General features: G+C 43.9%; 1 protein-coding gene across 8 annotated transcripts in view; it reads right to left on the bottom strand.

Annotated features, from left to right (window-relative positions):
* Window positions 1-18,240, bottom strand: part of CEP350 (centrosomal protein 350) — a 177,832-nt gene extending 159,592 nt beyond the window's left edge. For 7 of the 8 annotated variants that reach the window (XM_050962940.1, XM_050962943.1, XM_050962945.1 and 4 more), the window contains exons 1-2: window positions 18,006-18,240; window positions 1,083-1,168 (exon numbers count right to left, since the gene is read on the bottom strand). In XM_050962940.1, the coding sequence (XP_050818897.1) occupies window positions 1,083-1,155 (73 nt within the window). In that variant the 5' untranslated portion in view covers window positions 1,156-1,168; window positions 18,006-18,240. The remainder of the gene's footprint in view (window positions 1-1,082; window positions 1,169-18,005) is intronic. The other variant, XM_050962947.1, reaches the window with a different exon arrangement.
* Window positions 18,241-19,004: the final 764 nt, after the last annotated feature.

Raw genomic sequence — 19,004 nt, 5'->3', positions numbered from 1 at the left:
TCAAAAAGATCTCACAAAACTAAGTGATTGGGCAACAAAATGGCAAATGAAAATTTATGTGGATAAATGTGAAGTAATGCACATTGGAAAAAATAACCCCAACTATACATACAATATGATGGGGGCTAATTTTGCTACAATGAGTCAGGAAAAGGATCTTGGTGTCATCGTGGATAGTTCTCTGAAGACATCCACACAGTGTACAGTGGCGGTCAGAAAAAGCAAACAGGATGTTAGGAATCATTAAAAAGGGGATAGAGAATAAGACGAAGAGTATCTTATTGCCATTATATAAATCCATGGTATGCCCACATCTTGAATACCGAGTACAGATGTGGTCATCTCATCTCAAAAAAGATATACTGCCATTAGAAAAGGTTCAGAGAAGGGCAACTAAAATGATTAGAGGTTTGGAACAGGTCCCATATGAGGAGAGATTAAAGAGGCTAAGACTTTTCAGCTTGGAAAAGAGGAGACTTGGGGGGATATATTAGAGGTATATAAAATCATGAGTGATGTGGAGAAAGTAAATTAGGAAAAGTTATTTACTTGTTCCCATAATACAAGAACTAGGGGCCACCAAATGAAATTAATGGGCAGCAGGTTTAAAACAAATAAAAGGAAATTCTTCTTCACACAGTGCACAGTCAACTTGTGGAACTCATTGCCTGAGGAGGTTGTGAAGGCTAGGACTATAACAGAATTTAAAAGAGAACTGGATAAATTCATGGAGGTTAAGTCCATTAATGGCTATTAGCCAGGATGGGTAAGGAATGGTGTCCCTAGCCTCTGTTCGTCAGAGGGTGGAGATGCATGGCAGGAAAGGGATTACCTGATCATTAAATATTAGGTTCACTCCCTCTGGGGCACCTGGCATTGGCCACTGTCGGTAGACAGGATACTGGGCTAGATGGACCTTTGGTCTGACCCAGTATGGCCGTTCTTATGTAAGATATGGTTTTAGCCTTTGACTCAATTAAGACAAATTATATCTACAAAATTTACAATACAGTATAAAATATTACACTATCTAGGATAAAATGGCTTCTAAAGCAAAGTGATACAACAGAGCAAATCCATACCTCTGAGGGAATCCCTGTTCTGAGTGTGCCTTGGGTTTTGTAAAGGCACCTCCTTCGATTTGTTGCTCCACATCCTGTTAGTTTACCTACAAACAGAAACATTCACTAAGGACCAAAAGTATACAAAATAAAAGTGAAGAAAGATCTCTCTTATCTTGATCAATAAGACCAAAGAAAATGTTTTACCTTCAAATTACATTTTGAAACTATATACATCACCAGTTGGATCAGACAGGCAACACTGAGTTTCCAAAAAGGTGACTACAGCTTGTAATTCTCTTAAAAAGGAACAAGAGTGAACTACTACTGACAATGGGAGACACTGTGAATAAGAATGTTTACAAAGGAGGTTGAAGGTGACCAGAGACAAAAATCCAGAAGGTATGAGGTAAGGCTTCTAACACTATAATAGATTTCAATATAGAAAGACAGAGAGAACCTGTCAGTCCACAGCAACAAGCGCTCCACTAAGTCTGCAGAAATGATAAGACGAACCCTGATAAAGAGGCTACATTAACAGCGAACCGAGGAAATAAAACACAGTCAAGGGTCATCCCTAGAGAATTTTGAAAAGCTTTGAAAATGTCTGGCTCTGCCAATGGATGAATGAAAGGAACAACTGACACATGTGCCACCTTAGCCTTTAAAAGGAATAAGGGTCTGAAGTCTGACTGAGATCGAGAAGCATGACAATAAAAGTAATAATTAGACATTTTTTTTAAAAGAGCATAAGACAACTCAATATTCAGTGACATCTTTCCAAAAGCTTCAGAGAGATGACACAATTTAAAGGCTAGAAGAACACCAAAAGCAGTTTCCTGTACAGATCTGCTCATGCATCCAAGTACCCCCTCTAAACCCAAACAGTCAGAAGCTATCCTTAAAGAGCTTCGGGTAGGGTAAAACCAAGAAGATTAAAGTTGACAGAGGAACAAACTTTGAAGGTTAAAGACCGGTAATCATCCTGCCATTCTGGGTCATCTGACACCAATGGCCCCAGAAATTCCTCAGGTTGATGGACCTCTGTCCTGAAGCCAATCTAGGGATTTATATAGCCCACATTATTGTAATAGTATCCTAGTATCTGAAATGGCTCTTCCTGTCACTTCGGTGTGAAGCAGACTCCCATGTAGACCCACTTCCACAGAACAGTGAAAACAAATTTTTAAATAGCTGTCTTCAGAGGGTTATATACCATATATACTCGATCATAAGCCAGTTCGTTTATAAGCTGACTCTCCCCAAGATGGATAAGTAAAAATGGAAAATTTTTATAATCTGTTCATAAGCCGACCCTATAATTCAGAGGTTAGCAAACTTTGGCTCCTAGGCCATCCGGAAAAGCCACTGGTGGGCCGAGATGGTTTGTTTACTTTGAGCGTCTGCAGGCACAGAGGTAAACCTAAGTAAACAAAGTGTCCCAGCACGCCAGCTACTTATCCTGATGGGCCGGGACAGCAATTGGTGGGGAAATTTTTGGGAGGGAGAAGCTGGGAGTCAGGGGAGTAACCCCTGTGACCACCCCCCACATGACCCCATCCCTAGCCCGGGACCTCTACACTCTCCCCATCCTATCCCTTCCCACCTTATCTGGGGAGGGCCAGGGGAGGATATTTCTGACCTGGCCGCAGCCTGCTCCGGTGGCGGGGCCGCAGCCTGCCAGACTCGGAGCTGCAGCTGCTTTGGAGGCTGAGGGAGAGCATTGTGGCCAGAAGTGGAGAGAATCTGGCCCTATCTCTTCCCTTCTGTCTCTGCTGGCTGTGCAGACTCTCCCTGCTCCCTCTGTTGGGGGGAGGGGCTGTGTCCCACCTCTCCCTCTCTATATTCATTCATAAGCCAACCCCCTTCTCTGGTGCTTTCCTTTTTTACTAAAAAAATTCAGCTTATGAGCGAGTATATACGGTAAGTAAGACCTTTCTGTGAGAAAATTAAGACTACTTTCTGTAGAGACAGGCTAGATTGCAGAGCACAACGCTGGAAGCAGGAAATAGAGCAGGGGTAGGCAACCTATGGCACAGGTGCCAAAGGCAGCACACGAGCTGATTTTTGGTGGCACTCACACTGCCCAGGTCCTGGCCACCAGTCCAGAGGGCTCTGCATTTTAATTTAATTTTAAATGAAGCTTCTTAAATATTTTAAAAACCTTATTTACTTTACATACAACAATAGCTTAGTTATATATTATAGACTTATAGAAAGAGACCTTCTAAAAAGGTTTAAAAATATTGGCACGCGAAACCTTAAATTAAAGTGAATAAACGAAGACTCAGCACACCACTTCTGAAAGGTTGCTGACCCCTGAATTAGACCAAGGCCCCAATCTTGCTCTCAGTGAAATCAATGGTAAAACTCCCATTGAACACTATCATGCATGTTCTAAGGCCAAGGAACACATCCAAATTCCTTCAATACTATTGGTTATTCTTGCCTGAAAAAGAATGAAAAAAACAACTCAATAGTATGGATTGATGATCTCTTAGAAAAAATAAGTAACTTATGCAAAAAGTGATTACATAATACATATGAATTTTCTTTAAAAAGCAAATAAAGGTTGGGAGTGGGAGTATTTAAAAGGAAAGTGCTTTGAAACAAGAGCAGTACAAAGGAATAAAGTGATTTTAAGAGGACTGTGTTTTAAGAGTCCTGAAAAGATGCCCCACAGTCAACAAGATATCTCATTAGTCAGCAACTCTTTTTCCCTCAAAGCCCATGAACTTAAATATAGTCTACCAATAGCTCAACAATTACCACAAGGTTTTGAGGAAATTCTTGTTATGGAGGATGAAAAAGCAAAATTAGAAAATGAACATTAAAATGTGATCAAGATTTATACTGGAAGTTATAAGAGCTATTCTTAGTGCCCTTCAGAATAACTGATGTCAACCCTTAACAAATTATCCAGAAGGCAGGTCACTACATGAAAGATCCACCCTGCTCTTCATCAATGACTGTAGAGTTGGGATGAGAAAACTAGTTCCCTCTCTCCTCTACCCCATACCCACAGACACGAACCTTCTCCTCCTGTTGTGGAGCCCAGCAGTTCTGAATGAGAGGCTCTTCCTCCATTACTTCCCAAATTCCCCTGTTACCCATAGGACTTGTTCCTCGACTGTTGAGATGAAGGCCACCCAATTATACAGGGCCTCTCTTCCCATAAAAGGTGGCCCAATGCTCCATGAAACCAAAACCTTCTAATTTACACCACTTTGCTAGCCAATAGGTCACCTCTAGTATTTTCTGTGAATGGTAAATCTATCATGTAAACTACAAGGACATCCAAAAGGGTCAATGGCAAAATTTGAAACCTGGACTCTCAGATCTCCCACTTCGACTGCTACCACTTCAGCCGCATGAGTAACTACTCATGCCCATCACACTATGTGGTATACCACATAAAGTTAACTAAATGCCTAAACAACAACTATGCGGGTGAAACCAGACAATCACTATGCTCTTCAATAAACTCTCACAGAAAAATTATAAAAGACAAGAACACCCTATGACCTGAGTGAACACTTTTCACAAGACGATCATTCTGTCTGACCTATCAGTCCTCATCCTCAAAGGAAACCTGCACAACACTTTCAAAAGACAAACCTGGGAGCTTAAATTCATAACTTTGCTAAACACTAAAAATCATGGACTGAACAGACACATTGGATTTAGCTCATGCTAAACAGTCTGTTCCACCTTGCACTTAGCTGTGACACTTGGAGAAACTTTACAAGATCCAAAGAAGAGCTCTGTGTGGCTCGAAAGCTTGTCTTTATCACAAACAGAAGTTGGTCCAATAAAAGATATTACCTCACCTGCCTTATCTCTCTAATATCCTAGGACTGACATGGCTACAACTACACTACATATAACTTACCCTATAGAAGGTGTCTCAATGCCTCCCAAAAGCTGTAAGAAAGGAGAGGTTCATCAAGTTGCTGTAGTGTCCAGACCTTTAGATTCCCCTTGCTTTAGAGAAAATTTAAAGCAGACATACCTAGCTAAGTGCTGGAAAGGCAATGGGTGGAAGAGGGAACATACACATTAGTGGAGTGTGTAATAGTGTAGAAATGTAAGCACTGCAGAAATTGTAGAGCAGAGGTCTCCAAACTTTTTAAGCACAAGACCACTTTTTGAATTTAAGTGCAACCCAGGCTCTACCTTAAAGAAAATGTAGAAACAACAGTAATCACACAAACTCAAACACCCTTGCCCCACCCCGAATCCTCACCCCTGCCCCGCCCCTTCTCCGAGGCCCCACCTGCTCACTCCATCTCTGCTTCTTCTGTCGCTGGCTCTCCCACACCCTCACTCACTTTCATAGGGCTAGGACAGGGAGTTGGAGTGCGGGAGTGGGTGCAGGCTCTGGGCTGGGGACGAGGAGTTCGGAGTGTGGGGCAGGGAGTTGGGGTACAGAAGGGAGTTAAAGGTGCAGGCTCTGGGAGGGAGTTTGGGTGCAGAAGGGGGCTCAGGGCTGGGGCACGAGGTGGAGGTGCATGGTGCTGGTTCAGGGACGGGGCTCAGGGCTTGGGCAGTGGGTTGGGGTGCAGGCAGCCAATGGGAGCAGGCAAGGTCAGTGTGCAGAGACCCTCAACCCCCAGGAGCCACTGCTGGACATACCAGCCACTTCTGGGAGCAGCGCAGGACCAGGGCAGGCTAGCCCTGCTGCGCCACTGGACTGTTAGTGGCAGATTTCCCAGTTTGGCTGCAGGAAGGTTGGCAACCCTAGACTGTGACCGAGATCGACTGACAGAGGCTCCACGATCAACCAATTGATTGCAATCTACCAGTTGGTGACTACTGTTCTAGACAGCGCTAAATTTAATATCAAGAGTCACAAGAATCAGGCAAGCTAAGTTCCAGAACTCTGCTTCTGGAATGGAGACTGGAGAAACCATTCATGCCGATCAGCTGCTTTCGGTATCAAATGATTCAGGCTGCAAGGCACAATGTTGCCCTATATTAGAAATCTCATCCAGTGACAAAGAGACATGAACCAGCTGAAAACTGCTATATTAGAAAAGTGGAAAGCAAATGTTTATGAAAAGAACTTTCCATCCTTTCACAAAGGCAATTTTGAGAGTTCAGGTGCATCCATCCCAAGATCTTAGCCCAAACAGCAACATACTGGAAGCTACTGGACAGCAATTATGGCCAAAAAGTACTTCTAGCCAGTGCACCTTTTCTTAATATAGAGATGAGATAAAATAAAAAGTTCTGTGTAACTAACTGTATTTATTATTCACCTATGAGCCCCAGTTGTGGACCAGCCATAGTGGTACCTATACGCCCTAGTTATGGATCAGGACCCAGCCGTGGTAGGTGCTGTAAAAATACCAAACATTTTACATTTTATATTTCACTACTCTGTAACAATGCAGTATAATGTTGAACTCTATGTGTTCCCAAAGCTTTTAATAGAGAAGTTAAAAAATATTCTTCAAAGTTGTGGCTTGCAACTTGCATCCAGAGCAAAAAGTCAAGTGGATTGAGCTGAACCAAGGCAATACAAAAGAACAAAACTGTAAATATACAGCTGACATTTTCTTAAATTTCTGAACTTCTTCCACTGCAGACAATCACTATTGGTTAAGAACACAGCCACAACAGGAGTATAAAGGTCTACTACCTCAGCATCCCAATTGCTACGCAACTTCTCCCCAGCTCCAAGCTTCTACAAACAGGGGCATGGTATGCTCTGCTCTACTCCACCTTGTGAATAGCTCCACTGCCTGCCTCTGCTATTCAATTACAGTAGAACCCCAAAGTTATGAGCTGACCGGTCAACCACACACCTCATTTAGAACTGGAAGTATGCAATCAGGCAGCAGCAGAGACACACAAAAAAAAAAAAGAAAAAAAAAACCAACTAAAAAATAAAGGGAAAGTTTAAAAAAAAAGATTTGACAAGGTAAGAAAACTGTTTCTATACTAGTTTCATTTCAATTAAAATGGTTAAAAGCAGCCTTTTTCTTCTGCATAGTAAAGTTTCAAAGGTATATTAAGTCAAAATTCAGTTGTAAACTTTTGAAAGAACCACCATGTTTTGTTCAGCGTTATGAACAACCTTCATTCCCGAGGTTGTTCATAACTCTGCAGTTCTACTGTATATGATTCTTGTCAGTTTCATTTCTGCACACAGAGATGTGAACAGCAGTGCAACTAGCCAGTCTTGTTAATCTCATACTGTTGCTGTTTGAGAAAAATATGAGGGGATCGGGAATACTGGAGCAGTTTACAGATTCAGAAAGACAATATTGCATCCCATTTGACTATAAGGGCTTGAAAAACATTAAATGGCTTTTCAAGCCCTATTTACAATGATGTTGACGCACACTGCGTTTTGTTTTGGTCCAGGGAGATAGGCTTCAGATCTTTCCACTGTTTCAACTCAGATAATGCAGGCAGAGAACCTAACCCTACCCTCTTGTGTAGTTCAACACCCTGCCTGCTCAGCGTGACAAAGACAGGTAGAAAGAAGTATAACATCACATTTATATGCTGGCAAATCATAACACAGCTAGTATGTCTATTTTTAAGCTTACCACCCATGATAATGTTGATTGAACTCTTATATTTATTGACATGAATAATGATTTGGAAAGGATAGTTCGTAAAATAGCTTTACACACAAACAGCTCAAACTTCATTTGTATATAGTTTTATATATCAACATAATAACCAGTTATCTCAAAATTTCAGTAATATCAGAAAAATATGCATTCTAAAAATAACATTCTGAAGTGACTGCTGAGGAAAGACAACAGGAAATTCTTTATATTCAACTGGCTTTAGATCCATCAGTATTATACTCAAATACACAAAACTTAAAGTAAGGATTGAATTTAACTTGGAAAATTGGGACTCATTTTCAGTATATACGTACATAAGCAAATGTGTGCCAAACACCACAACCTATTTTGTGCACACTTTATCAGATGCACAAGCAAATCCACAATTTACTCATGCACGCATGATAAAATCGCACCACTCTAGACATGTGGGTATGCAATTAAGGATTTGCATATAAATATCAATTACTGCAAGAGCAAAATAAATATGCATTTTCACACACACGAATTCATATCTAAAAACTTACTGAAAATCAAGTCAGTATTGGCTAAGTGGGAAGGTGCCTGGCTCCCTTGCTGGTCAATTTCTTAAGTTGTTATAAACAATGACAAACCAAATTTCCTTTAAAATACTAGTCAAATACTTATCCTGTAAACTAAGGTGGTAGACTGAAAGAACAGGGTGTAAAAAGCAGGAAGGAACATTTACCAGAAAAGTCTGAGGATATAGCTACTCTCTGAAAAACCCACTGAAATATGTGCTCAAAGGTAGAACAAACAGCCCACTTAAAGAGTCATCACCTATTTAGCTGTAAACCTATTAATATTAGAGAAATTGCTTTTAAATCCTAAATTACTCTGCTACTGTTAGAGAGATGTGCAATCTAAATTCTTGAAGTCACATGTTTAATTGTGTTATATTATGCACTACTGTTAATGACCCAAATGTTGATATTTAACTGAAACAAACCAGTTTAAAAGTACATCTTTTATTCTTGTGTTTTCAAAAACTAATGTAATGTTGTAAGACATCATAAAAATCCCAAACAGCAGCAAATCTTTGGAAGCTCTTTATATAATCAACATGTTTATAGATAGCCCAATTCTCTTCCCTCCCCCTCCCCCCCATGGCAGGCACTTTTCATAATCCTTCTTCTAACTAAGAATTCAGAATGACGTAACAGATAAGACCACTGGTCCATTTAGCACAGATGCCTGTCTCTGACAGTAGCAAGTAACATGCTTCCAAGAAGACGTAAAACCTCCTAATGGACAACTATGTAATAAGCATAAGGTCCTGGAATTCTGCTAAGCTCTTTGCCTCAATCATGTATGCAAGCAGAGTTCCACATGTTAGCTGTATCCAGAGTGTTAAAAAAGAAAAAAAAAAGTGCTTCCTTTTATCACTTACATTTATTACCTTTTATTTTTAATGTTTTTCCCTTGCTCTTCTATTATGAGAATTAGGGGCTCCTAACCAACCTCTATATCAGGGGTAGGCAACCTACGGCATGTGTGCCGAAGGCCGCACACAAGCTGATTTTCAATGGCATTCACACTGCCCGGTTCCTAGCCACCAGTCCGGAGGGCTCTGCATTTTAATTTAATTTTAAATGAAGCTTCTTAAACATTTTAAAAACCTTATTTACTTTACATACAACAATAGTTCAGTTGTATATCATAGACTTATAGAAACAGACATTCTAAAAATGTTAAAATGTATTACTAGCATGTGAAACCTTACATTAGAGTGAATAAATGAAGACTCAGCACACCACTTCTGACAGGTTGCCGACCCCTGCTCTATATACTATTCATGCAATCTCTTATTCCTCTCCATGCTAAACTACAAATTCCTAATATTTTCAGCTCTCTTCGTATGGAAGTCTTCCATATCTTTAAACCATTTTCATTGCCTCAGCTTCCACCAGCACAGTAACAACAGAATCTGCATAAAAACTGCATAGCATTTCCCAAAGAGCCACAAGAGATACATTGAAGAGCCACTTGTGGCTCACAAGCCTCAATCTGAGTATCACTGATCTAACCTAAATCTTCCTTGCTACAGTTTAAGCCCATTAATTCTTGTCCTAGCTTCAGTGGACATGGAGAACAACCTCAGCAAGAGGTTTGGGGTCTATTACAGCACTGGGTGAGTGAGGTTCTGTGGCCTGCAACGTGCAGGAGGTCAGACGAGACAAGTGTTTCTCAAACTTTTGTATTGGTGACCCCTTTCACACAGCAAACCTATGAGTGCGACCTCCACCCCCAAATGAAAACAACTAAATAAATTTGTATTTAACACTATTGTAAATGCTGGAGGCAAAGCGGGTTGAGGGTGGAGACTGACAGCTTGTGACACCCCATGTAATAACCTTGTGACCCCTTGAGGGGTCACAACCCCCAGTTTGAGAACCCCTGGACTAGACAATCTTGATGGTCTCTTCTGGTCTTAAAGTCTATGAGAGACAAAAATAAAGGATGAGAGGAAGCAAGAAAGCCAAGCCAGGTAGACTTCATCCAAATTACCGAGTCCCTCACCAACCAGAGATAGTTTAGTTGAGGGAAAACTCACACAGGCAACATGCCTTCTCTGGCATAGCCTTGAAGAAAGTTAAGGCTCAAACTGGCTCGCTTAGCGTAGCTCAGCCAGTTGAAATTGGGAGGGGAGAGGAGTTGTCTACCAGCCTGTGCATCAGAATCTAAGGTTTCATTTAAAAAAAAATTCTCTGTCAGAAAGACTGATCAGCTGAGGAATGATCATCAAAGAAAGATCTGCATAATCAATAGGTGTCTCATTTTTTCATCTGAAGCTTGCAGAGCTTGGTTTCTGGGCAAGTATCTGAGAATGCCACTACTTTTCTTTCGCCAATTCAGTCCCAACAAAAAGGTGGAGAAAGGCAGGCTACGGCTAACTCACTCAAGTATGATGGCCCAGGTAAAGTACCACCTAGCAATAGCTAGCACTGGAACCACAGTGGTTCTACAAGCTAAGTTATCTCTCTCACACACACACACAGCTAAACACAACTAAAATACCTTACAATTATTTACCAAAGGTTTGCATAAAGAGGAACATTTGATGTGGTCTGATTCAGGCACAAGCTTAATATTCCGACACCCGCCAAGTATGACAAGAAGGTAGAAACTGAAAAGGGAAGTGCAGTCAATAACTTATAACTTCGGGCTTTGAACACTCAGTGCTATGAAGCACGGACCACACTGCCTCCAACAGAAATAGCTTTAAGGATAGTCCAGAACCTTGCCAAGCAAATGCCTGGATTCCAAGTGAAGGAATACACAGAGACCCTCTAAGAAAAATTACTGTTTATTGATACCTAGTGAGGACAAGTTGTTGTAATAACTGCCTAATTGTAAGATTATCTATAAACAATGAGTGAAAGTTCACAAATAGTCACCAATGTTCTGTTATATAAAATTGTTTAAGAAAGACAATTAATTTAAACAGAAAGGGATTTACTGATCCCATTCAAGGACTGTGTTAAGAAAAAACTGGTAAATCAGAGATGAAGAGGACTGGAAATGAATTAACCAAAAATTAATTGTTGAAATTGGACCTATTGGTGGATAAAATAATGAGAAGATGGACTATTCCACCCTACACTCCCTTACAAAGAAAATACCTTTTGCAAAAATTAGCAGAAGCAGCTGCTCTCTGCAAACAACCACTGCAGTGAGCTTTATCATCATGGCTGCCATGCCTACTGTCTCTTGGGAACCCCAGAACTTCTTCATCCCGATCCTCAAAGATGTACTAACCAGAAGGGGGCACAGAGTGAGCTAGATAACATCGCCAGCTCCAGCTAAATCCCAAATATCCTCTGGGATGTGAGAGTTTGTCCCCCACAGATCCTCCCCAATTATGTCTCTCTCCTCTTTTTTTTGGTCCAATAAAAGTCCAGCTTAACTGACCAAGACTGTGTATTCTGCAACACTGCCGTGTGATCAGAGAGGCAACTAAATGCAATGCCCTAAAAACTCCGATGCTGGTACAAGTATGCCAAGTCTCAGGCCATGTCTACACTTACCATGGACAGATTTTGCTACAATCGCTGCAGCAGGGATCGATTTAGTGGGTCTAGTGAAGACCTAAATTCCCTCTAAGCCATGCAACTGCCTATTAAGCCCCAGGCAGGGGCTCAGGACTGCAGTAGGGAGAGAGGCCTCTCCCCTAGCGCCGCCGTGTCGTGGCCAGGCGAGAGGCGCCCCTCCCCGCTGGCCCATCTCAGGCCCACCGGAGCTGCTCTCTGTGGAGAGAGAGGGCTAAGGAGAGTCTTTTCTCCCACCACAGCCCTGGGGCAGCCCACACCCAAACCCCACACCCCTAGCCAGAGCCCTTGCCCTGCTCCCCAGCACCTCAACCCTCTGCCCCAATCCTGAGCCCCCTCCCACAAGCTGAACCCCTCAGTGCCACCTCCACCACATTAATTTTGTTATGTGCACCAATATGAAGGTGATGTGTCAAATATCACCTCCATATTGGTGCACACAACAGAATTCATTCCCCACGTGAACGTAAAAAATTAGAGGGAACACTAGCTGAAGACCCACTTAAGTGACCGCAGAGCAATCTCCAGTCGACTCTGATATTCCACTGGAACAAGAGGAATAAGGCCATGTCTACATCTAAAATTTTGCAGCGCTGGTTGTTACAGCTGTATTAGTACAGCTGTATAGGGCCAGCGCTGCAGAGTGGCCACACTTACAGCAACCAGCGCTGCAAGTGGTGTTAGATGTGGCCACACTGCAGCGCTGTTGGGCGGCTTCAAGGGAGGTTCGGGGAACGCGAGAGCAAACCGCGGCGAAGCTGGTCTCCTTTCCCGGTTTGCTCTCTCGTTCCCCGAACCCCCGAACAAGCAGGTCTCCTTCCCTGCGGTTTGCTGAGTGGTTCGGGGAACGCGAGAGCAAACCCGGGAAAGGAGACCAGCTTCGCCGCGGTTTGCTCTCGCGTTCCCCGAACAAGCAGGTCTCCTTCCCTGCGGTTTGCAGGGTGGTTCCGGGAAACGCGAGAGCAAACCGCGGCGAAGCTGGTCTCCTTTCCCGGTTTGCTCTCGCGTTCCCGGAACCACCCAGCAAACCTCAGGGAAGGAGACCTGCTTGCTCGGGGTTCGGGGAACGCGAGAGCAAACCGCGGCGAAGCTGGTCTCCTTTCCCGGTTTGCTCTCGCGTTCCCGGAACCACCCAGCAAACCTCAGGGAAGGAGACCTGCTTGCTCGGGGTTCGGGGAACGCGAGAGCAAACCGGGGAAGGAGACCAGCTTGATTACCAGAGGCTTCCTCAGGTATGCTGGGATACCTGCTTATTCCACGGAGGTCAAGAAAAGCGCTGGTAAGTGTCTATATTTGATTACCAGCGCTGGATCACCAGCGCTGGATCCTCTACACCCGAGACAAAACGGGAGTACGGCCAGCGCTGCAAACAGGGAGTTGCAGCGCTGGTGGTGCCCTGCAGATGTGTACACCTCCTAAGTTGCAGCGCTGTAACTCCCTCACCAGCGCTGCAACTTTCTGATGTAGACAAGCCCTAAGTTAAGTCGACAGGAAAGTGTCTTCCGTCAACGCAGGGCAGTGTAGACACCGCAATAAGTCGAGCTAAGCTACGTCGACTCTAGCTATGTTATTCACGAGCTGTAGTTGAATAACTTAAGTCGACTTACCCCAGTAGTGTAGACAAGCCTTAGAGTGGCTGACAAGAGAGTGTGCTCTGCCTGTGTTTTTCCAGCAGTGAGTATGCAAGTGAGAGTCAACACCAGAGACAGAAGCTGCATTTTCCACCTTTGCTGTTCTGTTCTTTTCTTTTCTCACTTGTGTGTCTGTCTTGTTTTGTCTTCTAGGAAACGGGATTAGACTTTAACAACAAAAGCCGCAGCAGCATCACCAGCCCATTCCAACTAACTTCTCTTTTCCCCACAAAGGACAAGTTATCATCATCTTTAATACCACACAAGAGAGAGTCAAACAAGGGTTTTTTTTTCCTTTAAAGATTGTCTCCAGTTAAAGGGAAAGGGAACAATGGATATTTTTTAAATGAAAGCCTAATTTAATGTTTTACATTTCAAAAGCTTAAATTGTTTTCCCCTTCTTCTTTGTATCTCCAAGAAAATGTTAAAAGGATTTTTAACGCTGTTTGCTCCATGGTATTAAGCATGCTGAAGTCTCTGTATACTAAACCCATAATATAGTTTAACATTATTTAATGGTGGACAGTGACTGGCTTATGTTAACACCTTTGACTCTGGGCCCATATATTCCACCTACATTAATACAAAAAGAATATCAGTAAGAAACAGACATTCAGAAAACTTTAAGATGTTGAACATTGTTTTCATCACAGTGTATCAGAAGTTTTCTCCCAAAATCCCAAAGCACATGACTGATTTTAGCACAGTGAATTCAGGCTGTCATGTACATAGAGCTCAAAATAGTATAACTTGGAAACTATGTTTTTCTTTCATGGATAATTTCTCTTCTGCTGTACCATCTTGATAGCTAGCATTGTGTGCTATACCACCTTTATGGCTAGTGTCTGCATCCTGGAAAGAAAATGCTACTTTTATCTACAGCAATAAAGAACCTAGAAATCTTCCCAAGACTTGACCATACAGTTCCTGGCATTTACAAATCATCTTCCTCATTAGGAACGCTGACATTTGCTGGATTTTCATTCATGAGAGTTGTCTGTATCAATTTAACAGGAACATCAACTTAAAAAAGGAATCACACCTCCGTCTGATTGATTTTTACCTACTATTATTACATGTAATATTAATAATTGAAGATTAGAAGAAAAAAACTTCCATTTTTGTCATTTGTTTACTTTTTGTATTTGACAGCACTTTGTGAAATCTTGGACCCCCTGAAGTCAATGGACATTTTGCCATTGACTTACATGAGATCAGGATTTCACTCTCTGTTATTGGTCAGTTTCAATTGACTTGGTATAGTCAATGAGTTAAACTTATTTCCCATTTTGTTTGTGGTTCTTTCATACAAGTCTTCCAACCAAATACTGTATCTGATTCTGCAAACTTGTGCCTGTGCGTAACCTTACTCACTTAACTAGTCCCACTGAAGTCACACTAGACAGAAGTCATGAGAATATTTCAAGTTTGTAACACCTGTACAACTTGCAAACGCTTATGGCCATGAGAAACTTTACTCATATGTATCTCAATTCAGAAAAGTACTTCAGCACATGCCTAATGTCTTGTCCGCACTAGGAGAGTTTTGCCAGTATGGTTATACCTGTACTGTTAATCATAGGCAACTTTTCCCGGCACTGGTGAGTGCTCAACACCCCTGCCCTCACCCCTGACCCAGCCGTGACCCGACTCCACCCCTGCCCCGCCTCCTCTTGGCCCAGACCCACCCCATTCCAACCCCTTCTCCAAAGTCCCCGCCTCCTCCCTGATCCTGTTGGACCCCTTCCCCAAATCCTCACCCCAGCCCTTCCTCTTCCTCAAGCGCACCGTGTTCCCCCTCCTCCTCACTCCCTCCCAGCACTTTCCAAGTGCTCAGAGTTAGGGGGAGAAGCGGGGAAGGCACCCTCGGGGGAGGAGGCGGAGGTGATCTGGGGCAGAGAGCTGCCGATGGGCTCCAGCCCCGGAGCACCCACAGGGTCGGCACCTATGCTGTTAACTGGCAAAACCCGTCCACTGTGGACAGTTATACCAGTATAGTTTATGTCAGTTCAAACTAATATAAGCTATACTAGTGTAATTGTGTCCATACTAGGGCTTATATTGACAGTAGCTGGTAAAATATGTTGGTAGTCACACCTCTAATTGATATGGCTATACCAATATAAAAGTTGTAGACAAAGTCTAATTTTAAGTACACTAGTAATCCTACTGACTTCAACTGGTATTATTCTGATGCTTAAAGTTAGGCTTAAGAACATGGGCATAAAAACATTGCTTCATCTGAGCCAAGAATGGTCCCATTAAAATCAATGGAATATTCATGTGAGTAATCTGATTCATGGGTGTGAGACAAACGAACATTCCTGACAATTCTTAAAACAAATTTAAATTGTATTCAAGAGACACCGCATACCTTTGTTTTAATAGCATCTCTCTCTTTGCTCCAAAAAGTTTACTGTGTTAGTGTGGACACACCATTAACATTATCATTTTAGTAATGAAACTGTTTTAGTGACAAAGATTGCATGAAGCAGCTAGTTGTCTCACTTGCCCTTATAACAGGTTAGTGCGTCCACACAATATCAGAGTTTGACAGAAACATTTAACTGAATCCACACTCAGTGTGCCTTAGAAATTTGGATGCATCAGTACATTCTGGGACTCTTAAGGCATAGTATCTATCCCAGATTGCCCAGAATTTTTGCTGAGAGCAGAATTTTTAGCCATTTTTCAGATGAAAGGTATTGTTTTATGGTGTAAACTGAAAGAGAACCAGAAAGTAAAATTGACCAGTCTAGATGTAGATCTGCACAAATTCAACCACGCATTAAAATAAAAACCTATATTTCCAGGCCCTACAGGGCTTGTCTACGCAAGAAATTTTACCTGCTTTAATTACAGTTAAAGTAGGATAATTCCCCGCCACAACTGCAGATGCAGTTGTTATACCAGTATAACTCATTCCTTTAGGCCTTGTCTACACTGCCACTTTACAGCACTGAAACTTTCCCACTCAGGGGTGTGAAAAAAATACCTCCCTGAGCGACACAAGTTTTAGCACTGTAAAGTGGCAGTGTAGACAGTGCACCAGTAGCTACTCCCTTGGTTGGGTGGCTTTTTTACTGAGCTGGGACAGCTCTCTCCCAGCACTGGTATAGCAAGTACACGTAGCTTTATCACTGGTAGTGAAGACAGACCCTCACAGGGTATGGCTACACTTAGAGCTGCACAGCGCGCTCCCGTGGCAGTGCTTTGAAGTGTGAATGTGGTCTCGGCACCAGCGCTGTTCTCTCCCAGCGCTGCACATACTCCACCTCCCCATAGGGATTAGCTTACAGCGCTGTGGCAGTGTTTACACTGGCGCTTTGCAGCGCTGTAACTTGCTGCACTCAGGGAGGTGTTTTTGCACACCCCTGAGCGAGAAAGCTGCAGTGCTGTAAAGTGCCAGTGTAGCCAAGCTCACAGAAAGGGAAGTGAGGCCTTGGCTACACTCACACTTTACAGCGTTGCAACTGGGGTGCGAAAAAACACCCCCCTGAGCGCTGCAAGATACAGCGCTGTAAAGCGTCAGTGTAATCAGGGCAGCAGCGCTGGGAGCGCGGCTCCCAGCACTGCACGCTACACGAGTAAGGGATGTGGTTTACATGCAGCACTGGGAGAGCTCTCTCCCAGCGCTGCCGCTCCGACTACACTCACACTTCAAAGTGCTGCCGGGGCAGCGCTCCTGCAGCACTGCCGGGGCAGCGCTTTGAAGTTCCAAATGTAGCCATACTCTAAGTGATACCAGTATAGCCAAATCCACATTAGCAGTTGTACCAGTATAATGATATTAGTTTTTTTAAAAAAGTATCACAACCCAAAATCACAGTCACAGCAGTACAAAATCTGTGTAAAGATCAGGCCACAAACAAATAGCTTAACCAAAAATTTGTAAAATGCCTGCTGTGTTATGAGTGCATGCAAGGTGTACATATAGATATTGTACATTCAAAGCATTTCAACACTTTTGTAGACAAGTGAGGACAAGGCTATGAAAGTCAATCCATCACCAAATGTACACTTGGTATTTTAAAACAAGGTTTTACAAGCCTAATATTAACACAAGGGGGTGTGTGAGACTTTTTTAAATAGATACATTTAAAATGAAAAGTGGCTGTGAACATTGAACAGCGTTCACCACCCAGATGTCATGCCCGAGCATGGGAAGCAGAAAGGGAACTGGGCTAGGAAGGGCCGTGATCGAGGCTAACCCAGTTTCATTTTCCAAGCGGAGCAGAAGCAGAGCAGCCAGCCCCTAGACACATCTGAGCGGAGCAGCTGGCTCAGGTTTCGCTCGCGGCGGCGTTAGCAGCCCGGCAGAAAGCGCCGCTGGCTAGTGCGGGGCATAGCCCTACAGGATGGTCTCTTTAAACAGGGAATGACAGCATGGCCCGGAGCCAGGGCTGCCCAGCGCTATGGAGACCCGGCGGCGGAGGTCCAGTGGGTCTGGCAGCGCTGGGGGCGAGTCACGGCCCGGACACCGGCTCTACGGGGGATGGAGCCCCGGAGCCCGACCTCAGGGCGTCCCACCCCCGGGGCTCCACCTCGTCCCAGGAGACCAGGAGCCGAGGCGGCCGCGGGGCGAGGCAGGGCAGGGCCCGGCTGAGGACGGAGGACAGGCCGCTGCCAGCCGCTCTCCCCCTTCAGGCTCCTCACCTGAGAGTCGCCGCCGCCACCGCCTCCCACCCCGGGGGCAGCTCCCAACGCATCCTGGGGGGGCTGGGAGCCCGGTGCAGTTAGCAGAACCCCTCGCTTTGCTCCTCCACGGGCGGCTGCGTCCTACCCTGGGCCCGGCACGGGTTCGATCGCCTCAGGGGAGCTCACCGGCCGCCATTACCGGCCAACGACTGACACGGAGCGGCGGCGACAGCGGCGCGAGGCAGGGCGGGAACAGCCGGCCACGCCTCGCGAGAACGGCCTAATCTATGACCTTCCAAACATGGCGGCGCCCCTACGACTTCCTGCCCCAAACTATACTTCGGCCATATTGGGTGTGGCACAGCTTCCTGCATATGTCACGGCGCACCTGCCTCAGCTGCGATGTAATACTCAGGCACTGGCACCTCAGCTTTAGATCTGAGAGAAGGCAGAGCTACCCTTTGGAGGGACAACAGCTGAGCAGTGAAGGAGAGGAAAGATTCCTCACAAAACGTGCTCCCAGAGTGGCAATGGTTTGACTAGAACCTCAGTACCTAGAACCAGCTATTTCTTCTGCCCTTTGTAAGGGATGGAGACCACCCCTACAGCTAAGGTTGAGACATAGTTTAAGACCTGCAGGACGTCTATTGCAGAGCTGGTGTGGTGTATACCTTAACCCTGGAATGGCTGCTTTTCAAGGGTTTATGTTTAGATGTATTCAGTGTTGGTGGTTACGCCATCTTAACTCTCCGTTAAGAAAATTTTGGGACAGTGAATCCAAAAGTAGCTCCACAAAGGTAGTGTAGTCTCCTAACCTCCATTAAAATCAATGAAAAAGGTCCTACCAAATTCACAATCCATTTTCTTCAATGTCACAGTCTTCAGATTTTAAAATCTGAAATGTTATGGTATTGTAACTGTAGGGGTCCTGACCCAAACAGGAGTTGTGGGGTGAGGGTGGGAGAGTTTACAGCATTGCCACCCTTATTTCTGCAGTAATGCTGGCAGGATGCTGTC

This window comes from Gopherus flavomarginatus, chromosome 7 (genome assembly GCF_025201925.1).
Source record: "Gopherus flavomarginatus isolate rGopFla2 chromosome 7, rGopFla2.mat.asm, whole genome shotgun sequence".
Classification (NCBI taxonomy): Eukaryota; Metazoa; Chordata; order Testudines; family Testudinidae; genus Gopherus; species Gopherus flavomarginatus.
This window is presented reverse-complemented; position numbering and strand designations above follow the sequence as displayed.